At 37.5% G+C, this 19,794-nt stretch overlaps 1 protein-coding gene across 1 annotated transcript; it reads right to left on the bottom strand.

Moving 5' to 3' along the window:
* Positions 1-272: 272 nt before the first annotated feature.
* Positions 273-18,270, bottom strand: LOC127882176 (sodium/myo-inositol cotransporter-like). Its single transcript, XM_052430668.1, has 16 exons — positions 17,293-18,270; positions 15,898-15,969; positions 15,492-15,596; positions 13,821-13,880; positions 13,281-13,385; positions 12,538-12,643; positions 11,681-11,761; positions 10,772-10,983; positions 10,002-10,137; positions 8,805-8,912; positions 7,711-7,861; positions 5,625-5,793; positions 3,956-4,174; positions 2,491-2,710; positions 1,901-2,030; positions 273-1,276 (listed from the first exon to the last, which is right to left on the bottom strand). The coding sequence occupies exons 1-16, from the start codon at positions 17,422-17,424 to the stop codon at positions 1,171-1,173; spliced, it is 2,112 nt and encodes a 703-aa protein (XP_052286628.1). The 5' UTR covers positions 17,425-18,270; the 3' UTR covers positions 273-1,170.
* Positions 18,271-19,794: the final 1,524 nt, after the last annotated feature.

Raw genomic sequence — 19,794 nt, 5'->3', positions numbered from 1 at the left:
TTGACCCAGCATTTGTAGAAATATAACAAAAAGGAAATTCATTTTTTGCGTTCAATAAGACTGGGTTCATGAAAATCGCTGCACAATTGATGAAGTTATGGCTGTTCAAAGCGATGCACCCTGTTTTCGAGTGATTTTGAGTTGGACACCTTGTTATATATGTATTTGACAGTGAAACTGTTTGTAAAAAAATGGATTTTTCGTTATAATATGATTATTTATCATTTAAATGATGTTTTCACTAATTAATATCATAGCCACACGCTAACCACATGCCAACTTAACATAAAACTTTTAATTTACTGAACATATTTTATATAAACTTAAACAGTAATTAAACTCTTATTATAACTTTTATTTAGAATTTAAAAAGTTTCTATTCTATCGGTCATTCTTCGTTTGTGCTTAAGAAATTCATTAACACAGACGTTTGACATTGTTCAACTAAATTTCGGAATATATGTTACTATTAAAAGATTTCCTTAAATACACGTTCAATCGGGACGGGGTATTCCCACTGCACGTGTGTACATAACCTGACGCGATGTGCGCACACAGTTCTTATGCTGTTGTTTTTTTGTCATGCAACATTTTTTGAAAAGCGGGAGAAAGTAAAAGTATATTTTGATAATAAATCAAATAAATGAAAGTGTTGTGTTATTACTAGCACAGTCGTCTGCTTCACTTTGCAATGTATGTAGAAATTTAATTAAGAGGAGCAATAAAATGTATGGACTATTTATAAATTTAATTTCACCGGGTGGTGAAAAGTGGAGTAAAATTTTGAAATGCAATTACCGGTATACCTGTTTGATTGTTTTTTTACTCATTTTGGCTGTGTTTGTATTTATTTGCAATCGTTGTTTGTATTTATTTTCAATCAATGTTGTGTTAGTGAAACAAAATACTCGGAGTGTGACGTCATCACGGGAACCTCGTTCTTAATGTAAACAACATGATCGATACGAGGACACCTTCGATACGAGGGCACCGGATAATGTATAGTGCATAGTTTCTCATTCGATTTTTTTCTCAATTGAATTCTCTAAATGGATATGTAACGCGTGGTTTCTGTTTGTGGTTATTTCTTGCGTGGTTTCTGTTCTTTTATATCCCTCGGGTGGATAATGCTATTCGATGTTCCTCCAGGGACGAGTTTTAAAAAGACCCCTACATATTAAGCGGCTGGTATTTCCAAAAAGAGAAAAAGACGTAAAGGAATACACCAAGACCGAGAATCATCACCATGCCGATATTGAGGCCGATCTTCGCGCACCTGTTAATGTAAAAAATGTATTGCATTTTATGACCCACGCTTTGGGAAAACGGAACGACACTTTCCGCTTTTATGGCATTGGTCTTATAAAAGAAAACTCCTCTTAACGAAAATCAAATTAAGGCGGCAAGTGTCGTCCCTGAGTATCCTGTGCGGCTTGCATAGGCTGATCTGGGAAGACACTTCGCGCACATGTATTAAGCCCCGTTTTCACCGACTGTGGCTAATATTAAAAACAAAAACTTAAATAAGGTTCGTTAAAAATAGTTCTTTTTTTTTCAAATAATTTAGTGCATGTAAAAGTACCGAATTTTGTTATATGAACGTGTTCCAAAAGCAATACGGTTATAAACAAAAACATATAAACACATTTAAAATTACAAATGATAAACATATGTTTGCAAAAACTTAGATCCAACACATTATATTTTATAGCCTTCAATCTAGTAGATAGAGATGGAAAGTCGAGAGTTTCCCATTTCTTTTAATAATCACAAACTACGTATAAGACAAATAAAGGTTCATATATTTATATGAACACATACAGTGAATGTATAAAAGAAAAACAAAATTCATGAATATTCATATTTTTAATATTAAATATTTAAAATTATAAACACAAACCTGTTTTGTCTAAGGGATGCAACTTTCTCCATGTGCATCTGGAGTTGTCGTTCTTTCTCTTCGTCCACTTCCGTTGTGAGACCGCAGACGAGATTGAGCGCGCGATCAGAACAGGAAGTTGTTGATTCTTCTGAAATGTCAAGGTTTAAGTATTTTTCCGTACAGTTTTTTTACGATTTGTAAGTGTTTCCGATTTATACTGCCATTTTGTACATCGAACTGCTAAGTTGCAGCATATTTAGAGTGTAATGCTGTTGTTTTTGGTGGCGGTGTTTCCGCTGCTGTTGTTGATGGCTATCGTAGTGATACTGCTTTTCTTGTTGTTGATATTGGTGAACGTTCTGCTAGTAGTGTTTCTCTTTTTGCTTAAATCAGCCAGCTTTTGTAACGTTTTTATTCATAAGTATTACGACAAAATGTTTATCCCTTGAAAGCCTAAATGCCTATAATACTTCCTTGCACAAACTGTCAATGCGTTATAATAATAACTAATTATCCATAATTAAAATGACCGATAAATTTGTATTTATTATTTAAAAAAAAACATTACGTATTTGCATTATCCAATCAAAAGGGCAGCGAAGACTTACTTTTTATGTCCACAGTCTGTATCCGGTCAAGGTCGGGGTCCCGGAACACCATTCTCTCTTCCACATTGAAGATCTGCATCTTGCTGTCGCCACTGGCGGCTAGATTCGTCGGTCCGTTCTGATCCTTCGTGATGTTCTCTGTGTTCTCTTTCGTGACGTCATCGTTTACGTCATCGATGTATTTTGGTGATTTGCGCGTCCAGAAGGTTGTGCGGGCCAGCTGCAATCCCATTACGAAATGTATCACAGCCGTTAGCGTTTGTATGAAATGTGTTAATAAAAAAGAATAACACAAATGTTTACATAAAAACATAAAGGAAGTGACATGACTGGAACAGATGTTTAGCGGAGCACAATGAATTGTAAAACACCAAATTGAAAACCTTTGTGCCTGACGCTTTCAATTCTTTTTCAATACTAGTTTATATAAAAGATAAGAACCCATGGGTTTGGCCATTTTACCCCATTGTCATGATTCAAACAAACGTAATAAAAGATTACTTTACAATCAAACATACCAAATATACGGGTGGACATACATACACACATACAAACCGGGCGACAGGCAGGCAGAGACAGACAGACAGACAGACAGACATACAGACAGACAGACAGACAGACAGACAGACAGACAAACAGACAGAAGTCTATTGTGATTCCAGTATATCCCCTCTTTAAATCGTTATAACTAACAAATAAAGTTGCGTTCGCGCTGAACAATAGTTACAGATAAGGAATAACAATTGTCTCAGATTCCCGGGAGTATTTTGTATTGTAAAACGACAGGAACCGGAACTAACAATCAAAATTCCATTCCTTAGAATGGTCAATGATACGTGAGAAAAAGATGTTAGGTACAAATTTTTTCACTGAAGCAATACACATTTCTAAGCATGCGTAATAACGTAGCGCCATATCGTTAAATAATCGAATTCGACGAATGCACCATAAGATAGAAATGTATAGCCACATATGTCGGTTGTTTGTCCAAACGTTTTTGATTAATTGATTGAATTATGCAACCGATTGCTGTGATAAGCAATAAAAAATTAGTCGAACTCTGAAAAAGCCAGGCTTAATGTATGTGCGTTAAATGTATTCTCAGATTAGCCTGTGCAGTCCGCAAAAAAATTCACTTAAAGGAAATCTCTTCTTAGCGAAAGTCCAATTAAGTCGGAAAGTGTCGACCATGATTAGCCTCTGTAGACCGCACCGGCTAATCTGGGATGAAAATTAAAGCGTATGCATTAAGCCCTATTTTCCCACAGCGCCGCTAAAATATAAACCATGACTGGTCAACTCAAGCATTAATGGACATCTGTCTACTTGTCAATAGACAACTGTATACTGGTCATTAGACGAGGGATCTGTGCTCACATGATGACGGATTTTTCACGTTTATACAAAATCCTTAAAACATAACAACCAATCACTATCGATCGCAATCCACAAAACCTATACGCACGTGTTTCTCGTGCGGCGGCGCCGTGCAGAGACTGACGACAACGGCGACGACGGCGGTTAGTAGGGTAAGGAACAGCGAGAAGTACATGTAGTGGAAGTTCCGTAGTAGCGCCGGCCGCCAGTCCTCCACCCCGCAGCCGCCGGCGTTGTAGTAGACGAAGGAGAGCACCATCCGGGTCACCCCGGTGACGAACGCCACCATGAGTGCCCAAAACGCACCCTATGGGAAAAGACTGGAGTTGCGGAAATAACATGCGTTTTATTTTAGTTACTATGTTGGCTTTAAGTTTACTATTAAGTTTGTAACTATAGCTTAGTGTTGATATGTATTTTATATTGAAAATGCTGACTGCAGTTATAGAGCGGTACGAAAAAGGGGCATAATTTTACTTAATTGATGGTTAGTGTTATGGGCTTAAGTCGGTGACCTCATACAATGATCCCTTAAATGTGAAGTATTAATTGAATACTAGTATCTGTATTAATTACAGAGATATATAATTATAGCAGGCAAATCGTAAGCTAAATTGTATTTTGCACGCAAACATTAATGGAACTTTAAAAAGAATACAAAGGGGAATAAACCTGCTAAAATGTATCACTTTTATGTTTTATTGCTATATCGGCAATATATATTTAGATATTGGATACATGTAGTTAAGTGTATAAGTACATATGTGCATGCTACTGCTGAATTGCAGGTCAGAGTAATGAAAGTATGTTAGTGACCACGCACAATGACTCCGAACACATGTGTGAATACCTGTAGTAGAAACGGTAATGCAGAGATGTCGCGCGTTTACTTTAATCACGTTTCACTTTGCGAAAGGGGCATTTTTCAGCTAAATTGTAGGTCAGACTTACAGAACATGGTCAGTGACTTAATTAAATGACATTAAACGCACGAGTAAAGTTTCAATTAAATACATGTGAAGAAACAGCTGTATGAATATGTTGTACGTTTACCTTAACCAGAGAATTACGCGGGCAACAACAACTTCGATTCCGAAATTCGGGTTAGTGGGTTAGTAGTATAGCTCGGACTATCCGATGACAAGTGCTTAAAGTTATCTTAATGTTGCGGACCAGAGCCCTGCTAGTAACGCTTAGCATAAATTACTTGCATCACTTAAGTACATGAGTGTCCTTTAAAGGTTTCTCCTTAACGATATACAGGTAAGGCGGCAAGTATCGTCCCTGATAAGAAGGCATGACAGTTCACGCACATGCATTACGCCCCGTTTTGCCAGATCGAGGCTTATTTATTCATACTCGTTTTTATTGCGCACGTGTTAAAGAGATAATGACAACACAACAGCAGTTTTAATCTGATTCGAATACAAACGAACATAATTATTCAACAGCACTTTACTTTAACATATTCATGAATATGGCTCGCCTGTGTTAACGGTCATTTACCTTTATGCACGAATAAAATACCATTTTAAGTACCATTTCAAGTACAATTACGATGAATATATAAGTTTTCGTCATAGAAGCGATTTAAAACGATTGAAGTTTACCGAACTAACAATTTAACTGTTTTTGACGCCATAAACATAACAAACTCGGACAAAACTGAATACAAATTGAGCACAGGTTAATGTTTTCAAGCGCTAAAAGGAAGTATCAGATAAAGGTCGTCGAGCTAACACTGAGTACACGCGCACCTGTTCGTTGACGCGCGGCACGAATACCGCGAGCAGGAAGACTGCGGCGAACGGCGGTGCGAGGTAGTTGGTGATCTCCTGGATGTAGATGAACACCTGACCGCCCTGGGTCTCCTTCAGCACGGGCACCCAGGCGATGGAGACGCCGATCATCACCACGATAAAAAGCCTGCAAGTGTAATGACTATGTCGTATATTTGATACTCGCTCCGGATAAAGGGGTTTAATGGATGCGCGTAAAAAGTCGTTCCAGATTAGACCGTACAGTCCACAAGGCTTGTCAGGGACGAGACTTTCCGCATAGACTGCATTTTCTCTAATAAGAAACTTCCTTTAAGCGAAGAATACCACAAAAGCGGAAAGTGTAATCCCAGGTTATCCTCTGCGGACTGCACATGCTAATATGGGACGACCATTTACGCACTTGCATTATACTCATATTATCCAGAGCAAGGCTTATTATTATGACTGTATAATGCTGTTTTGTTATGACTGTATAATGCTGTTTTGTTATGACTGTATAATGCTGTTTTGTTTTGACTGTAAAATGCTGTTTTGTTATGACTGTAAAATGCTGTTTTGTTATGACTGTAAAATGCTGTTTTGTTATGACTGTAAAATGCTGTTTTGTTATGACTGTAAAATGCTGTTTTGTCATGACTGTAAAATGCTGTTTTGTTATGACTGTAAAATGCTGTTTTGTTATGACTGTAAAATGCTGTTTTGTTATGACTGTAAAATGCTGTTTTGTTATGACTGTAAAATGCTGTTTTGTTATGACTGTAAAATGCTGTTTTGTTATGACTGTAAAATGCTGTTTTGTTATGACTGTAAAATGCTGCTTTGTTATGACTGTAAAATGCTGTTTTGTTATGACTGTAAAATGCTGTTTTGTTATGACTGTAAAATGCTGTTTTGTTATGACTGTAAAATGCTGTTTTGTTATGACTGTATAATGCTGTTTTGTTATGACTGTAAAATGCTGTTTTGTTATGACTGTAAAATGCTGTTTTGTTATGACTGTATAATGCTGTTTTGTTATGACTGTATAATGCTGTTTTGTTATGACTGTAAAATGCTGTTTTGTTATGACTGTAAAATGCTGTTTTGTTATGACTGTATAATGCTGTTTTGTTATGACTGTAAAATGCTGTTTTGTTATGACTGTAAAATGCTGTTTTGTTATGACTGTAAAATGCTGTTTTGTTATGACTGTATAATGCTGTTTTGTTATGACTGTAAAATGCTGTTTTGTTATGACTGTAAAATGCTGTTTTGTTATGACTGTAAAATGCTGTTTTGTTATGACTGTAAAATGCTGTTTTGTTATGACTGTATAATGCTGTTTTGTTTTTGTTTTTTAAGTTGCAATACATCCTGTAATGACTCAAAGAAATGCTTGTGTCGTTTTTGCCAAAACAGAACGATTGTGAATTGTTTTAAAGCTTGCATAATAATGGTCCATTATCTTACTTACTATTAATATGTATGCAATAAATACCTATCGTAAGACTATTAATATTAACAATTTCTGTCAAACATTTCGGCCCAAGCAATGCTAGCATTCCACATAGCTATTTCGTTGTCCAATTGTGTCGGAGCACAAGCTTTAAAATCTATCACCAATTATTTGTGTAACGTTTATTTTGTATGTTATTTCCTTTAATAACACAAGATTGTACGTGTACACGTATTTCTTTACGCCCATATTATGATTTTCCTAAGGTGCATGTGGGAATATGACCCAGAGCCTATTATCACCAACCTACTTAAGTCCACATCATGACTCAACTTTTAGTTATGTCTCAATTTGTCATATTATTTAGACCATCATGCTCAATAAGGTGTTGGTTTTCGTTGAGTTTTGAGTCTGACTGAACACTGAGTTTGAATAGGAATATTGGCGTAATATGAACATAATCGTGTTGCTGATATTTGAGATTATGAGTGGGCTGACCGACCTTCTCAATACTCAGATAAGTGGAAACTCAAATCTCATCTTCTGAGCTCAGTTAAAATTGTGAATGACCTTGAAACAAGGCTCAGGGTGACATAGCGCACAGTATCCTAGACATATTTCCCGTACCTGCCCACGATCATCTGTTCCCGCTGGGAGCAGTTCCGGCGGATCTTCGTGTACACGTCCACGGTGAAGAGCGTGCTGGCGCTGTTAAAGATGGAGTCAAGGTCGCTCATCAGAGCGGCTATCATCACCGCCATCATCAGACCGCGTAGACCTGTACCAGAGGGGGCAGAAATTGTGAACGGATGAAATTGATTAATGATTCATTCCTGATTCCCTATATTTATTGTTGCTGCTGAAAATGAAACCCATGTCGTTCCTGAAATATCAAGTCATGTTGTGTTATGTAGAGGTATATGTTTTTAATTCCGTACATTCAATATAAACCAATTATTCCTGGGCTATGTGAGGGCTTGGCTGGTCTTTAAGCCCATTTTAGCCCCAAATGCTTTTAATTACCGTTTCAATGGTATATGTTTTACGTATAATGATTGGACCACGATTGTTGGGCAGATAGAAACGTTTCGGTGTAGGCATCACACGTAGTAATGACGTCTACATTAGCCATATCTTCTTGAATGGCGCTAAGCACGAGACGCGGAAGGCGATACTGCTGCAGCCAGTTCTAACAAACGTATTAATGACGTCACAATTATCCTAACCTCCCGGGATGACCCCAAGAACGTGACGAGGGTAAGTGCTACTGTTTCAATTCGCCTCGCTCTGACACGCGTATTGATATCACCACATTTATCCTTACCTTCTGGCATGCCGCTTAGCACGAGACTTGAGTATGCAGTTCTGCTGAAGCCAGCCTCTGTCTATCTCACGTATTAATGACGTTACAATTACCTTTACCTTCTGGTATGAGGCTTAGCACGAGGCGCGAGTAGGCTATACTGCTGCAGCATGCTACGCTCTGACACACGTATCGATGACTTCACATTTATCCAACCTTCTGGTATTACTTCACGATTATCCTTACCTTCTGGCATGACTTCACAATTATCCTTACCATCTGGCATGACGCCAAACACGAGACGCGTGCATGTGAGATTGTTGCAGACAGCCTCGCTCTGACACATTGATTTATGATGTCACAATTATGACGTCACAATTATCCTTTTATTTTTGCATGACGTCACAATTATCCTTACCTTCTGGCATGACCCCAAGCACGAGACGCGGGTAGGCGATACTACTGCAGCCAGCCTCGCTCTGACAGACGTAATTACATATGTTTGGGTCTACACAAGCAACTTCGTCTGTGAACACAAATGTGAGATTTGGTAAATAATACACTGCAAGTCAGTTTAATGCATAACATAGACAGAGTAAAGTATTTGTCTTGGGATTTTCACTTTTATAAAATCATTACATTATGTCCGGTTTTTCCTGGTCAATAACACCAGGATATATGATTCGATAAAGTCTGATGATGACGGAGTTTAAGCATATTTGCCCCTGTTTAAAAAACATGTAAAATGTTTTACGAAGTTGTGGTTCATTCGATTAAGGTTGCACACCACAAAGTATTGTGATCGCACAAAATCGATGTGTTTGATATTTTTACGAGATAAACAAGGACCGATAATTTAACATTCAGAACGAAATCAGATTGAAATGACAATGGGTTTATATGAGTCGTGTTCTGCGAAAACTGGGCTTAATGCATGTGCGTAAAGTGTCATCCCAGATTACCTTGTGCAATGCACACAGGCTAATCAAGGACGACACTTTCCGCCTAAACTAGATTTTCGGTAAGGAGGGACTTCCTTGAAACTAAAAATACCATAAAAAGCGGAAAGTGTCGTCCCTGATGGGATGACACTTTACGCACATGCATTAAGCCCAGTGTTTTCAGAATAAGGCTCAAATAACTCCCAGGCATTGATTGATACCCAGCTTGGACCACAACAAGTGAGGCGACGGTATGGCAAGTATAACTAAAAAGTAAGACTGTTATGAGTTGAAAAATTTCAATTTCATGTTAAGTGTTAATAAGGAATGGTGACTTAAAGGTATTTTTAACAGAAAAAGCTATGTATCTTCACTTCTTCTTGATGATTTACTATAGTGAAAATTGGCTTGGCATACATCGATCGAAACTATATTTGAACTCAATTTAAAAATTAAAAAGTAGTACCTAGTTAGACTAGCGAGTAAAATAAAGAAACGTATTCCCCCATTTCATTGCAATATTCCATCACTTGGCATAAACCAATATAAGTCACACCACGCATTGTCACCGTTGATAGCATGTGGTTTTAAATAGAAAATAACACGAACACATATCATCTATGTATTTGTACTTCGCATGCGAAAGTATATCGAACATGGGTATCCAGTTTCACCTGCAAATAGGATCCTGCTGATCATTCCCGGCATCACCATCATGAAAAGCGGAAGCACTTTGATGAACCCCGCCATCAGCGTTGCCCCCTGCGCGTGCGACAGACTTTTTGCCGCAAGGAGGCGCTGTACAATCACCTAGCAACAGAAGCTAATATAACATTGGAAAAGAGGAGCTCGATCCCCTAGCAACCAGAGTGTATGATTACATAGCAAATGAGGTGAACGATCACCGTCCTTAAAACGAAATATGCTATAAAAGCGGAAAGTGGCATCACATATAAGCCTGTGCGGACTACACAGGTGAACGAACATCTCTGTTGCTAGGTGATAGTGCACCTCTGTTAATAAGTGACCATACACTTAAGTTGTTAATTGATTGTAAATTTCGGTTTATATATATGATCGTAGATCTTTTTGGTAGGTGATCTTACATCTCTGTTTCTAGTTGACCGTGCTTTTATGTGTTGCTTGTTGACACAAATCTTTTGCTATGCTATCGTACTATTTGGTGCTATAAGATCGTACATCTATGTTTCTAGGTTATCGTACACTTCTGTTACTATGTCACCGTACATCTCGTTGCAATGCGAATTGACGACTCTGCTGCTAGGCGATTTTACTTTTCTGTTCCTACTCTTCTTGCTGAAATTCTAGTTTAGGCGTAAAGAGTCTTCCCTGACTGCACAGGCTAATCTGCGAAGACTCTTTACGCACATGCATTAAACCCCGTTCAGAGCGCAACTCATATTTTCAAGATTGGAACACTAACCTGGTCGGCGCACCAGTACCATATGGAACCAGGCGTCTGGCCTAACAAAAAACCAAGCCACGGCATATAGTCGTCGTCAACTTCTCGGAGCATACGGAAAGCATTCGGATCCGTCTCGTGACACGTCGTGTTCGGTATTCGGTACTCGGGTTTTGTCGTAGCGTTCGGGTACCTTCGGACAAGTCCGTCGTATCCGCCGATCTTTTTAAAGCCTGTTCTAACAGATGTACGGTTTAAAGTGGCCGAACAACATTTTAGCAATAATAAGTATATAGTAATATATTTTTAAATACAATTTACGTTTGATTAAAAAAAGCTCAAATGCTTTCTAAAAATTAAGTGTATATTTTCGTTTTATTTTTCTAAATCAAGTACGAATTTGTCTATGTCCGTTGACTAAAATGTCCTAATTAAGACACAAGAACATATGTTAAAACGTAATTATCTGTATACATTATGTATCGCACTAACAGCTCGCCAACACTGTCCCTCACAATTGCTTTGTTTTATACCTTTTTATCCTTACCTTCTGTTCTTGAATATATTTAATAGATAGAAGAATATCAAAGTAACTAAGTTATTGTGTCATTTATATCAACGACACAATGGAACCGTGAAATTTTAGCTTTAGCTAGTATTCAGGAGCGTCAGAAAAATTATTGCAAGCTGGGAAAACTGGGCTTAATGCACGTGCGTAAAGTGTCATCCCAGATACGCCTGTGCTGTCCACAATAGCTAAATATTGACGACACGTTCCGCCTAGACTTGATCTTCGTTTAGAAGTGACTTCTTTTAAACGGAAAATTCCTTAAAGGCGGGAAGTATCGTCCTTATCTGGGACGACCCTTTACGCACATGCATTAAGCACATGTCTCCCAGAACGCGGCTCATATAAATGCGCTCCCTTACTTTCTATCATGAGCCACAGTCCTCCGCCCACCATCAGAGCGCACTGCATCGTATCCGTGTAGATTACGGCAGTGAGACCGCCTGAAATGGAGAATGTTCATTGGTCAGTATCGATTGGTCTGTATCGGCTCAAGTAGTACTTAAAAGTACCCCGTGTACTCTTATATAATAAGTACACTTCAAAATTCCGCGGTAACGAAAACTGTTTAAAAGGTACATCGGAATATAACTGTAACCGTTTAGCGTATTTACCATATCTGGGGTACATTGTAGTATACTTAAGAGTACCCGGCGTACTTTTAAGTACTACATGAGCCAACAACGACTAATTAAGCGTCAGTATATAAACGTGACTCGCAAAAACGCTCGCGATTCATTGGTTGTTACCGTCACGTGATTTCAGTTAAAATAAGCGATCGGTTGGTTAGTACACGTCGCCTTTGTTTAAAGTTTAATCGCGTGGATTGAGAAGTCCTGGTTGATTGTAAGGTTCATTTCGTGACATATAATAGGACTGTTGACGTCCCTATATATATGTTTATAATATACATGATATCGAATAAAGGTTTTGTACTAGAAACGAGGGAAATTAAGGTTAATGAATAACATCAACATGCGTTATTCTGGAACAACTTTTTTACTGTGACCTCTTGGAAGAATCAGTCATGTTTTTAGGACATTTCGTGATTTTTCCTAAGTGTGAGGATCAAACAGAGAACTCCAAATTACAGTCAAACACCGGAAACCATTGCCACTACACTGCAAAAACCTCAAGTGACAAAAGGAGGTTACCGCTACTCCCCCCCCCCCCCTCCCCCTCTAAAACCACCCACGAGGAGTACTATGTGTGGTGTGACCTGTCATCGTGAGAACGCCAGTGACGACCACGAGGAACACGATACAGACGTAGAGGTTCCAGCGAAGTGACTGCTGAATAAAGATGGCGCCCGTGAAGAGGTCACCCTGGAATTAAGTATTTTTATTATAAACCATTTGTGTTCTGTCTCAGCAATTGAATGTTGTATTATTTTATATTAAATATAAATGCTAAAATACTTAGTACCATTTGTCTTCATTTCACGTGATGGAATAACGTGTGATTTCGAAAAGAAAACATATCAAATGCGTTCGTGTGTACTTTCCGAACAATGTTTTAAAAATCGGAATACTTTTATCAACACTTACAATCACTTACAAAATATTCTTCGAAACCACCTGTTTTAATCTAATGTTCGTGTGGGTGTACGTTCGGATCAATTGTATCACAGAACTATTTTCAAAATAGCCATATTAAACGTACACAGAAACGTTGCGTTATCCTCGTATATTAGTAACCGCTCGCATGTACAAATAAACACTTGTTTAGCCCTATAGCCGTTCAAATATCATGATATAACAAACCGAACAATCACTTTCCCTTTTATGTTAGTTCGTACGTACGTATGTACAACTCACATGTAATATTAATCATAAAGCACTACTCCGACAACTAACAAAACTGTTCTACCGAAACTATTCACACACAAAAAAAACAATCTCCCTTAAATGTAATGTTTCTTAACTAAATAACAGTTTCACTTGATCGTTCTTGCGGACGTACGGAGCACTTTGTGAAGATGTAGAGTACGAGGGACAGGAAGGCGAAGTAAACTCGCAGCCTTTCGCCGCCGAATCGCTTCGTCAGGTACTCCGGCATCGTGTACGTCTGAAAGTGTGTGGAAACAATGGGCATGCAGCCTGAATGTATGTGCGTAAAGGGAAGTCCCAGATTAAAACGTTCAGTCTTCACAGGCTAATCTGGGACGACACTTTCTGCACGTGCATTAAGCTCAGTTTTCTCGCGACTCATTTGCATAAAACTATAATTGGTTGGTAAAAACGGCTAGAGCTGTGTGTACTTATGGATTAAGATGTTTTTTTCCTAAGTCTAGCTCAATCCGTGGTAAATCTATTTAAGAAAGTATTCCAGCGAAAATATGCGTTACTCTCGTTAAGAATCGCTCGAAACACCAAGAAACCAATATTAACATATTTTACTAAAATAATTAATGTACATAAATCCGAAAAATTAAACAATAAATCAGTTGGAGTTAAAAGATAGGATTATGCAAGAGCAACGGTAAAATCTAATTAGGCTCACCCCACAGGCAATGTAGACGGGAATGAATATCCATCCAAGCAGTTGTAGGAGCAGAATCGCCTGAAAAGAACAAGTTTAATTAAAATTATCCCCACGCTTTTTGAAAAGCGTGGGGATATTGTGGATATCTCCGCCGTCCGTCCGTCTGTCTGTCAGTCCGCCCTGACCACTATTTCCTCCTACACTATAAGCACCAGAGCATTGAAACTTACACACATGGTAGCTATGAGCAAATGTGCGACCCTGCACTATTTGGAATTTTGATCTTACCCCTGGGTCAAAAGTAATGGGGGTTGGGGTGGGGCCGGGTCAGAGATGTTCACTCATTTTTATGCCCCCTGTATGGTGCATTGGTCATATCTTTTGCTATATTGAAGATAGAAACTTGATATTTGGCATGCACGTGTATCTCATGGAGCTGCACATTTTGAGTGATCAAATGTCAAGGTAATACTTCAAGGTAAAAGGTCAAACAAACAACTCCAAGAGAAGTAATAATGTAATTAATCAATTGCCAAATGATTTGTTTAATAAATCAAAGCGGCGCAGGAGGGGGCATTGTATTTCTGACAAACACATCTCTTGTTTTATGTTATTTTACATAAACTTCTTCATTTCTACACCAATTTACTTCCAATTGATACTGAAAATCTCTTATTACAATACGGTCAATCTCAACTATGCATGGCCCCATTACCAACCCTGGGGTGCCCCCACGTCAAACATGCGGCGTGGGGATACGCGTCGGCCTCTGCCGCGCCATTTCTAGTGTTAAAATAATTGGGTACTTAGATAGATGAATGGTGATAATGGTAATTATGATGGTGATAAGTATCTTTACACTGAGCCCAGTTCTTGGAAAACTGGGCTTACTACATGTGCAGTTCGAACAGCCTAATCAGGGACAACACTGTCCGTCTTAGTTGGATTTTTGTTTAAGAAAAACATCAAGTAAACGAAACAATCCGTAAAAGCGGAAAGTGTTATCCCTAATGAGAGTCTGGGATGACACGTCACGCACATTTATAAGCCCCCTTTTCCTGGAACGAACCTCACACTAAAACTGTTGATGATTCACAAGAGGGGCATGGGGAATATGATGCTTATTATACTGTTATACTGTTATAATGTTGTAAATCTTTATGCAACACTGAACACGAATAAAGTAGTAGTTGTAGTAGTAGAAGTAGAAGTAGGACGTAGATAATTAAAATGACGATTATTATTTATTTTGTTTGTATTTTATTTTTATTTTTTTACATGTTGATGATGATGATTCTTTTTGCTGTTGCTGATTAAGAAAATGATGAGAATGTTTTAGCTGTTGATGATACTGATGGTGAAAAAGATAATAATTATTATGTGAACGATGAAGTCCATGATGAAGATTGGGAGGAGGAGGAGGAGAAGATGAAAGGCGGAGAAAAGGAGGAGGAGGACGACGACGCCGACGATGACAACGACGCTGCTGCTGCTCATGATGATGAAGATGATGATGATGATTGAAGATGATTGATGATGATGATAATGCTGTTGATGATGATGTTGACGTTGATGATGATGATGATGATGATGATGATGATGATGATGATGATGATGATGATACTTATACTAATTCTTCTGCTGCTGCTTTTACTAATTATTATATTTTGGTGAGAGAAATTGGCGTACATTGAACTCCCAGGCGCCCACACCGATCCCCGAGGCAGCGCCGGACCCTGAGAGCCCGATGAAATGTTCTGTACCGATGTTGCTGACGAATAGGGAAGCTCCAATCTGGAACAAAACATAACAAAAATTGTTTTGGGATTAAATGTTTATGCCTAATTTGAGTGTGAGTATTTTCACTGCCCTAAATCCATTTTGTATCATTGTTGCACGGGTAAATAATTAAGTCATTCATTGTTTAAAATTATAATTGCGTGTGTTTTCTGTATTTAATTTTCTTTTTTACAGTTCAAAAGTTCACTTTATTTTGATTAGAAACGTGTATACGTTATTTGTTTTAGATAAATTCAAAACGCTTCTAGTAGTGTAAATACATGACATAACAGTTCACGTAAATTACGTCACATACAGGAAGGAAACTCATGGAGCGTCCGGCAAGGAAGAATCCGCCCAGCGTACTCCGATTTGAGTAACACATAGCCTGTAAGAACGGTACGTTAATATATAATATAAATATTGTTATAAGGAAATACCACTTACACATGCTTAAATATAACCATTTACGCGTAATCAATGTCATTGTCAAAACTTAAATTGCCACTTAGATGTTTACAAATGGACATTACCACATAGACATATAATTTACAGTTTTAAAGGGACACAGACAGGACATATGCTTATATAGACATTAACACTAAAACATAATTAAATAAGTCAGTGTAGTAGTAGTATTCGTCGCCGTCGTCGTTGGCGGCGTAGTAGTATTATTATTATTATTAGGAGTAGTAGCAGCAGCAGTAGTAGCAGTTGCAGTAGTAGAAGTAGTTGTTGTTGTAGTAGTAGTAGTAGTAGTAGTAGTAGTAGTAGTAGTAGTAGTAGTAGTAGTAGTAGTAGTAGTAGTAGTAGAAGAAGTAGTAGTAGTAGTAGTAAAAGTAGTAGTAGTAGTAGTAGTAGTAGCAGTAGTAGTAGTAGTAGTAGTAGTAGTAGTAGTAGTAGTAGTAGTAGTAGTAGTAGTAGTAAAAGTAGTAGTAGTAGTAGTAGTAGTAGTAGTAGTAGTAGTAGTAGTAGTAGTAGTAGTAATAGTAGTAGTAGTTGAAGTAGTAGTAGTAGTAGAAGTAGTAGCAGCTGCAGCAGTAGTAGAAGTATTAGTTTATATTTAAATGATAAACCGGTATAAGATACGAATTAAGTTAAGAAAGTAGAAACACAGCCTACATGAGTATGCGGTCATTGTCATTTATTCATGAGCATGAACGAAATCCGTCACACATACAAGAAAAAACTGCATAAATTATCGCAAGTCCATTCCTAGTTCTTAATTGGCAGTATTTCATTATCGTTCCTTGATTATATACCGTAATGAATAATTTATTTAACCTCCACCTGTCATCTGTATTCAACGCGTCTTGGTAAAATCTGTGCTCACAATAGAACATACCGTGCAATCATGCAGCTAATAGTTAATGAAGACTGACTTCAGCAAAAATGATACACACTAGAAATTAAAATCCAATATCTTCGTATAAATCGCTTTTGTAAATGTATTGACAGGCTGCAAAAAAAATGTTGTTGTTTTTTCAATCCATACATTAATTTGCAACCTACCAACCGATCATACAGTAACTGTTACGTTTCTTTTATCAAACGCCAACTTGACGGCAACCAACCATGTAGCATGGGCAACCCTTTCCAAATATGATAATTGCTCTACGACAGGGACTATTTAAGCTTCTAAACATTTAATTTTCTAATTTTACATTTAAATTATGAAGCATTTTACAAAGTATAATGATATGTAACCCACCACGATGCCGATGGCGATGATGATGACGAAGTAGGCTATGACGACACCGAGATCCGATGTTGTCAACGCTACGTCTGACGTCTGCTTGTACTCCGCCTTGAACAGCGCCAAACGCTCTTCTGACGTCGTCATAGCTTTTTTGTTTTATACAATAGTTTGTTGATTTGAAGACTTCAAAAGATTTAATGTTCACTAATGTATTGTTGTTATTAATCACAGGTCGTTGACTTATTGCACACACAATATGTATTAGCTTTGCCTTTATACATGATAATGTTAACTTCACAGCGGTAATCTGTTGTAACTTATTTCATTTTCTGTGTATGCTTTTTGGCTTTTACACGTAAACATTGTTTAATTGCAGTCGATAAACGTTCACGGAAAAATCCTGCATTTATCAATTTCTTTCGTAATTAAGATTCTATGCTCACTCGCAAAACCCTTTTAACATTTTGAAATACCAATCAGTACTGTTTTTATTAAAGTTCTTACACGAAATACCATCTTTAAAATAAATCCATACATTTAGCATACGTCAACAAATCTGGATTATTCAAGCGTGAAGAGAGTTTAAACGTGTTACAAACGTTAATCTCAACGTTTCTAGAATATCGTCCGCACTTCAACGATGGTTTATGGTTTATGGTTACATCGTAAACACGCACGCGGGATTCAAGGGCCATCACCGCCTTTGACTCCACTGTGTTAACTTAAACACGTATAGATTGGATTATCAGCAGCTTATTCCACATAGTTATCAACCTCAGAATCCGTGCCCTCTTTTTCACGACAATCACGATCATCACTATAATCACCATCATCATCGTCGTCATTATCATCATCGTCGTCATTATCATCATCGTCGTCATGATCACCATCCTCGTCATTATCATGTACAAATGGTGAGAACATAATTTGTTTGAACCAGATATGTTTGCACACTTCACAGAATCCGCAAGGAATCGCCCGTTTAACACGAATGATTATTAAGAGGTGTAACACTTGAAAAACATTCGTTATGAGGCACAATTAGCTTTATGCTTGGATTTTAAATTCGTCATTCAAAATCATTTGGTCGAAGATTACTTCACTTGACTCTTATTGAAAAGTTGTATCGATATGTATTGTACTAATTGTTAACAAAACCCAGTCGCGATAACGAGGGATGGTGTGTATTGCGATTTCGTGAATTGAGGTAGTCTCCCTTAGTTTGTTGAATGGGCAAACTGTTAAAATGCAAAACAACTCAATCTGTATTCATATTCTCAATCTTATTATTACTAAAACTTTTTTTTTCATTTTCATTATTCATTACCGGCAGAAAATAAATATTTTAAATACTTGATGTCAGGCAGAAACTGATGGTTATTATGCTGTAAGTAAACGTTACAAACACGGAAACCTTTAGCTTTATGAAGACGTGTAAAGGCAGTTGTAACATGACCATGACGATAAGCAAATCTGCAATTCGTGTCAACATTATTGAACAGTATAGAAATGCCTCGGTGATTCGGACATCACCTGACTTTTCTGATGTGAAACACTTATGTTGGACTTAAAGGTCTCAAAATTGTGGTAAACAATATTTGCATCGTTTTGTCGGTAAGTTTTATAGTTTAAAGGGGCCTTTTCACATATTTTGGCATGTTTTGAAGTTTGTCATTTAATGCTTTATATCGATTAATGTTAACATTTGATCTTAGAAGCTCCAGTAAAAAATCTAGAATAAAATTTTAAAAACGAGAAAAGGTAACCCTCAGCAGGACTCGAACCACTGACCACTGGAGTCCTAGAGTAAAAAGTCTGCGAATTAGACCACTCGGCCATCCTTCCACTTAGCGAAGTATTGTATATTTCATATAAGCAATCCTCGTAGTTTCGCAAAATATAACGACAACAACAGAACTCTCCAAATTATTCAATCGTTTCGCGTTGCAACGCTTCATAATTTTCAGGTTTTTAAACCGTCAAAAGATGCATATAAATGCTATTTTAGAGTATGGTAAATTTTCAGTATTACTGTTTCCTCACAAATATCTCAACTAAAATGAAAATTTTCGAATATGAAGCAACTTTTTTCAATTGTGTCAATTTACCAAACCGTGAAAAGGCAGTAACACACACGAAATGAATGAATAATTTGGAATAAATATGTTGCTGTTCTATTTTGTTACAACACGTGGATCACTTATATGAAATGAAAAAATACGGTCTTAAGATTTAGAAGCGTATGACCGAGTGGAGTTCGCAATAGACTTTTTTAAGACACCGTCCCGAGCTCTGTCTTTTAAGTTTAATTTCTTTCTTTAAGTGTATAAGTGTTACTAAAATGGAGCTATACAGTTGAGTGGTAAAACTCCAGCAATTTACTGTACTTACTTACAGTCTTCCAACATGCTAAACTCTGTGAACACGTCTTATAAGTTCAGTAGACATGTTACAAGGCAAGACTGCATTCAGTTCAAGATTGTACTGTTGTTACTGACCGTTTTTGTCGAAAGT

Source organism: Dreissena polymorpha, chromosome 5 (assembly GCF_020536995.1).
Source record: "Dreissena polymorpha isolate Duluth1 chromosome 5, UMN_Dpol_1.0, whole genome shotgun sequence".
Lineage (NCBI taxonomy): Eukaryota > Metazoa > Mollusca > Bivalvia > Myida > Dreissenidae > Dreissena > Dreissena polymorpha.
This window is presented reverse-complemented; position numbering and strand designations above follow the sequence as displayed.

Coding starts and splice junctions, on each gene's coding strand:
- LOC127882176 (XM_052430668.1), bottom strand. CDS start 17,424: ATGACGACGTCAGAAGAGCGTTTGGCGCTGTTCAAGGCGGAGTACAAG. Junction 15,970..17,292: donor TCATCGCCATCGGCATCGTG/GTGGGTTACATA, acceptor CCGTTCTTACAG/GCTATGTGTTACTCAAATCG. Junction 1,277..1,900: donor GCATCCCTTAGACAAAACAG/GTTTGTGTTTAT, acceptor TTACATTAACAG/GTGCGCGAAGATCGGCCTCA.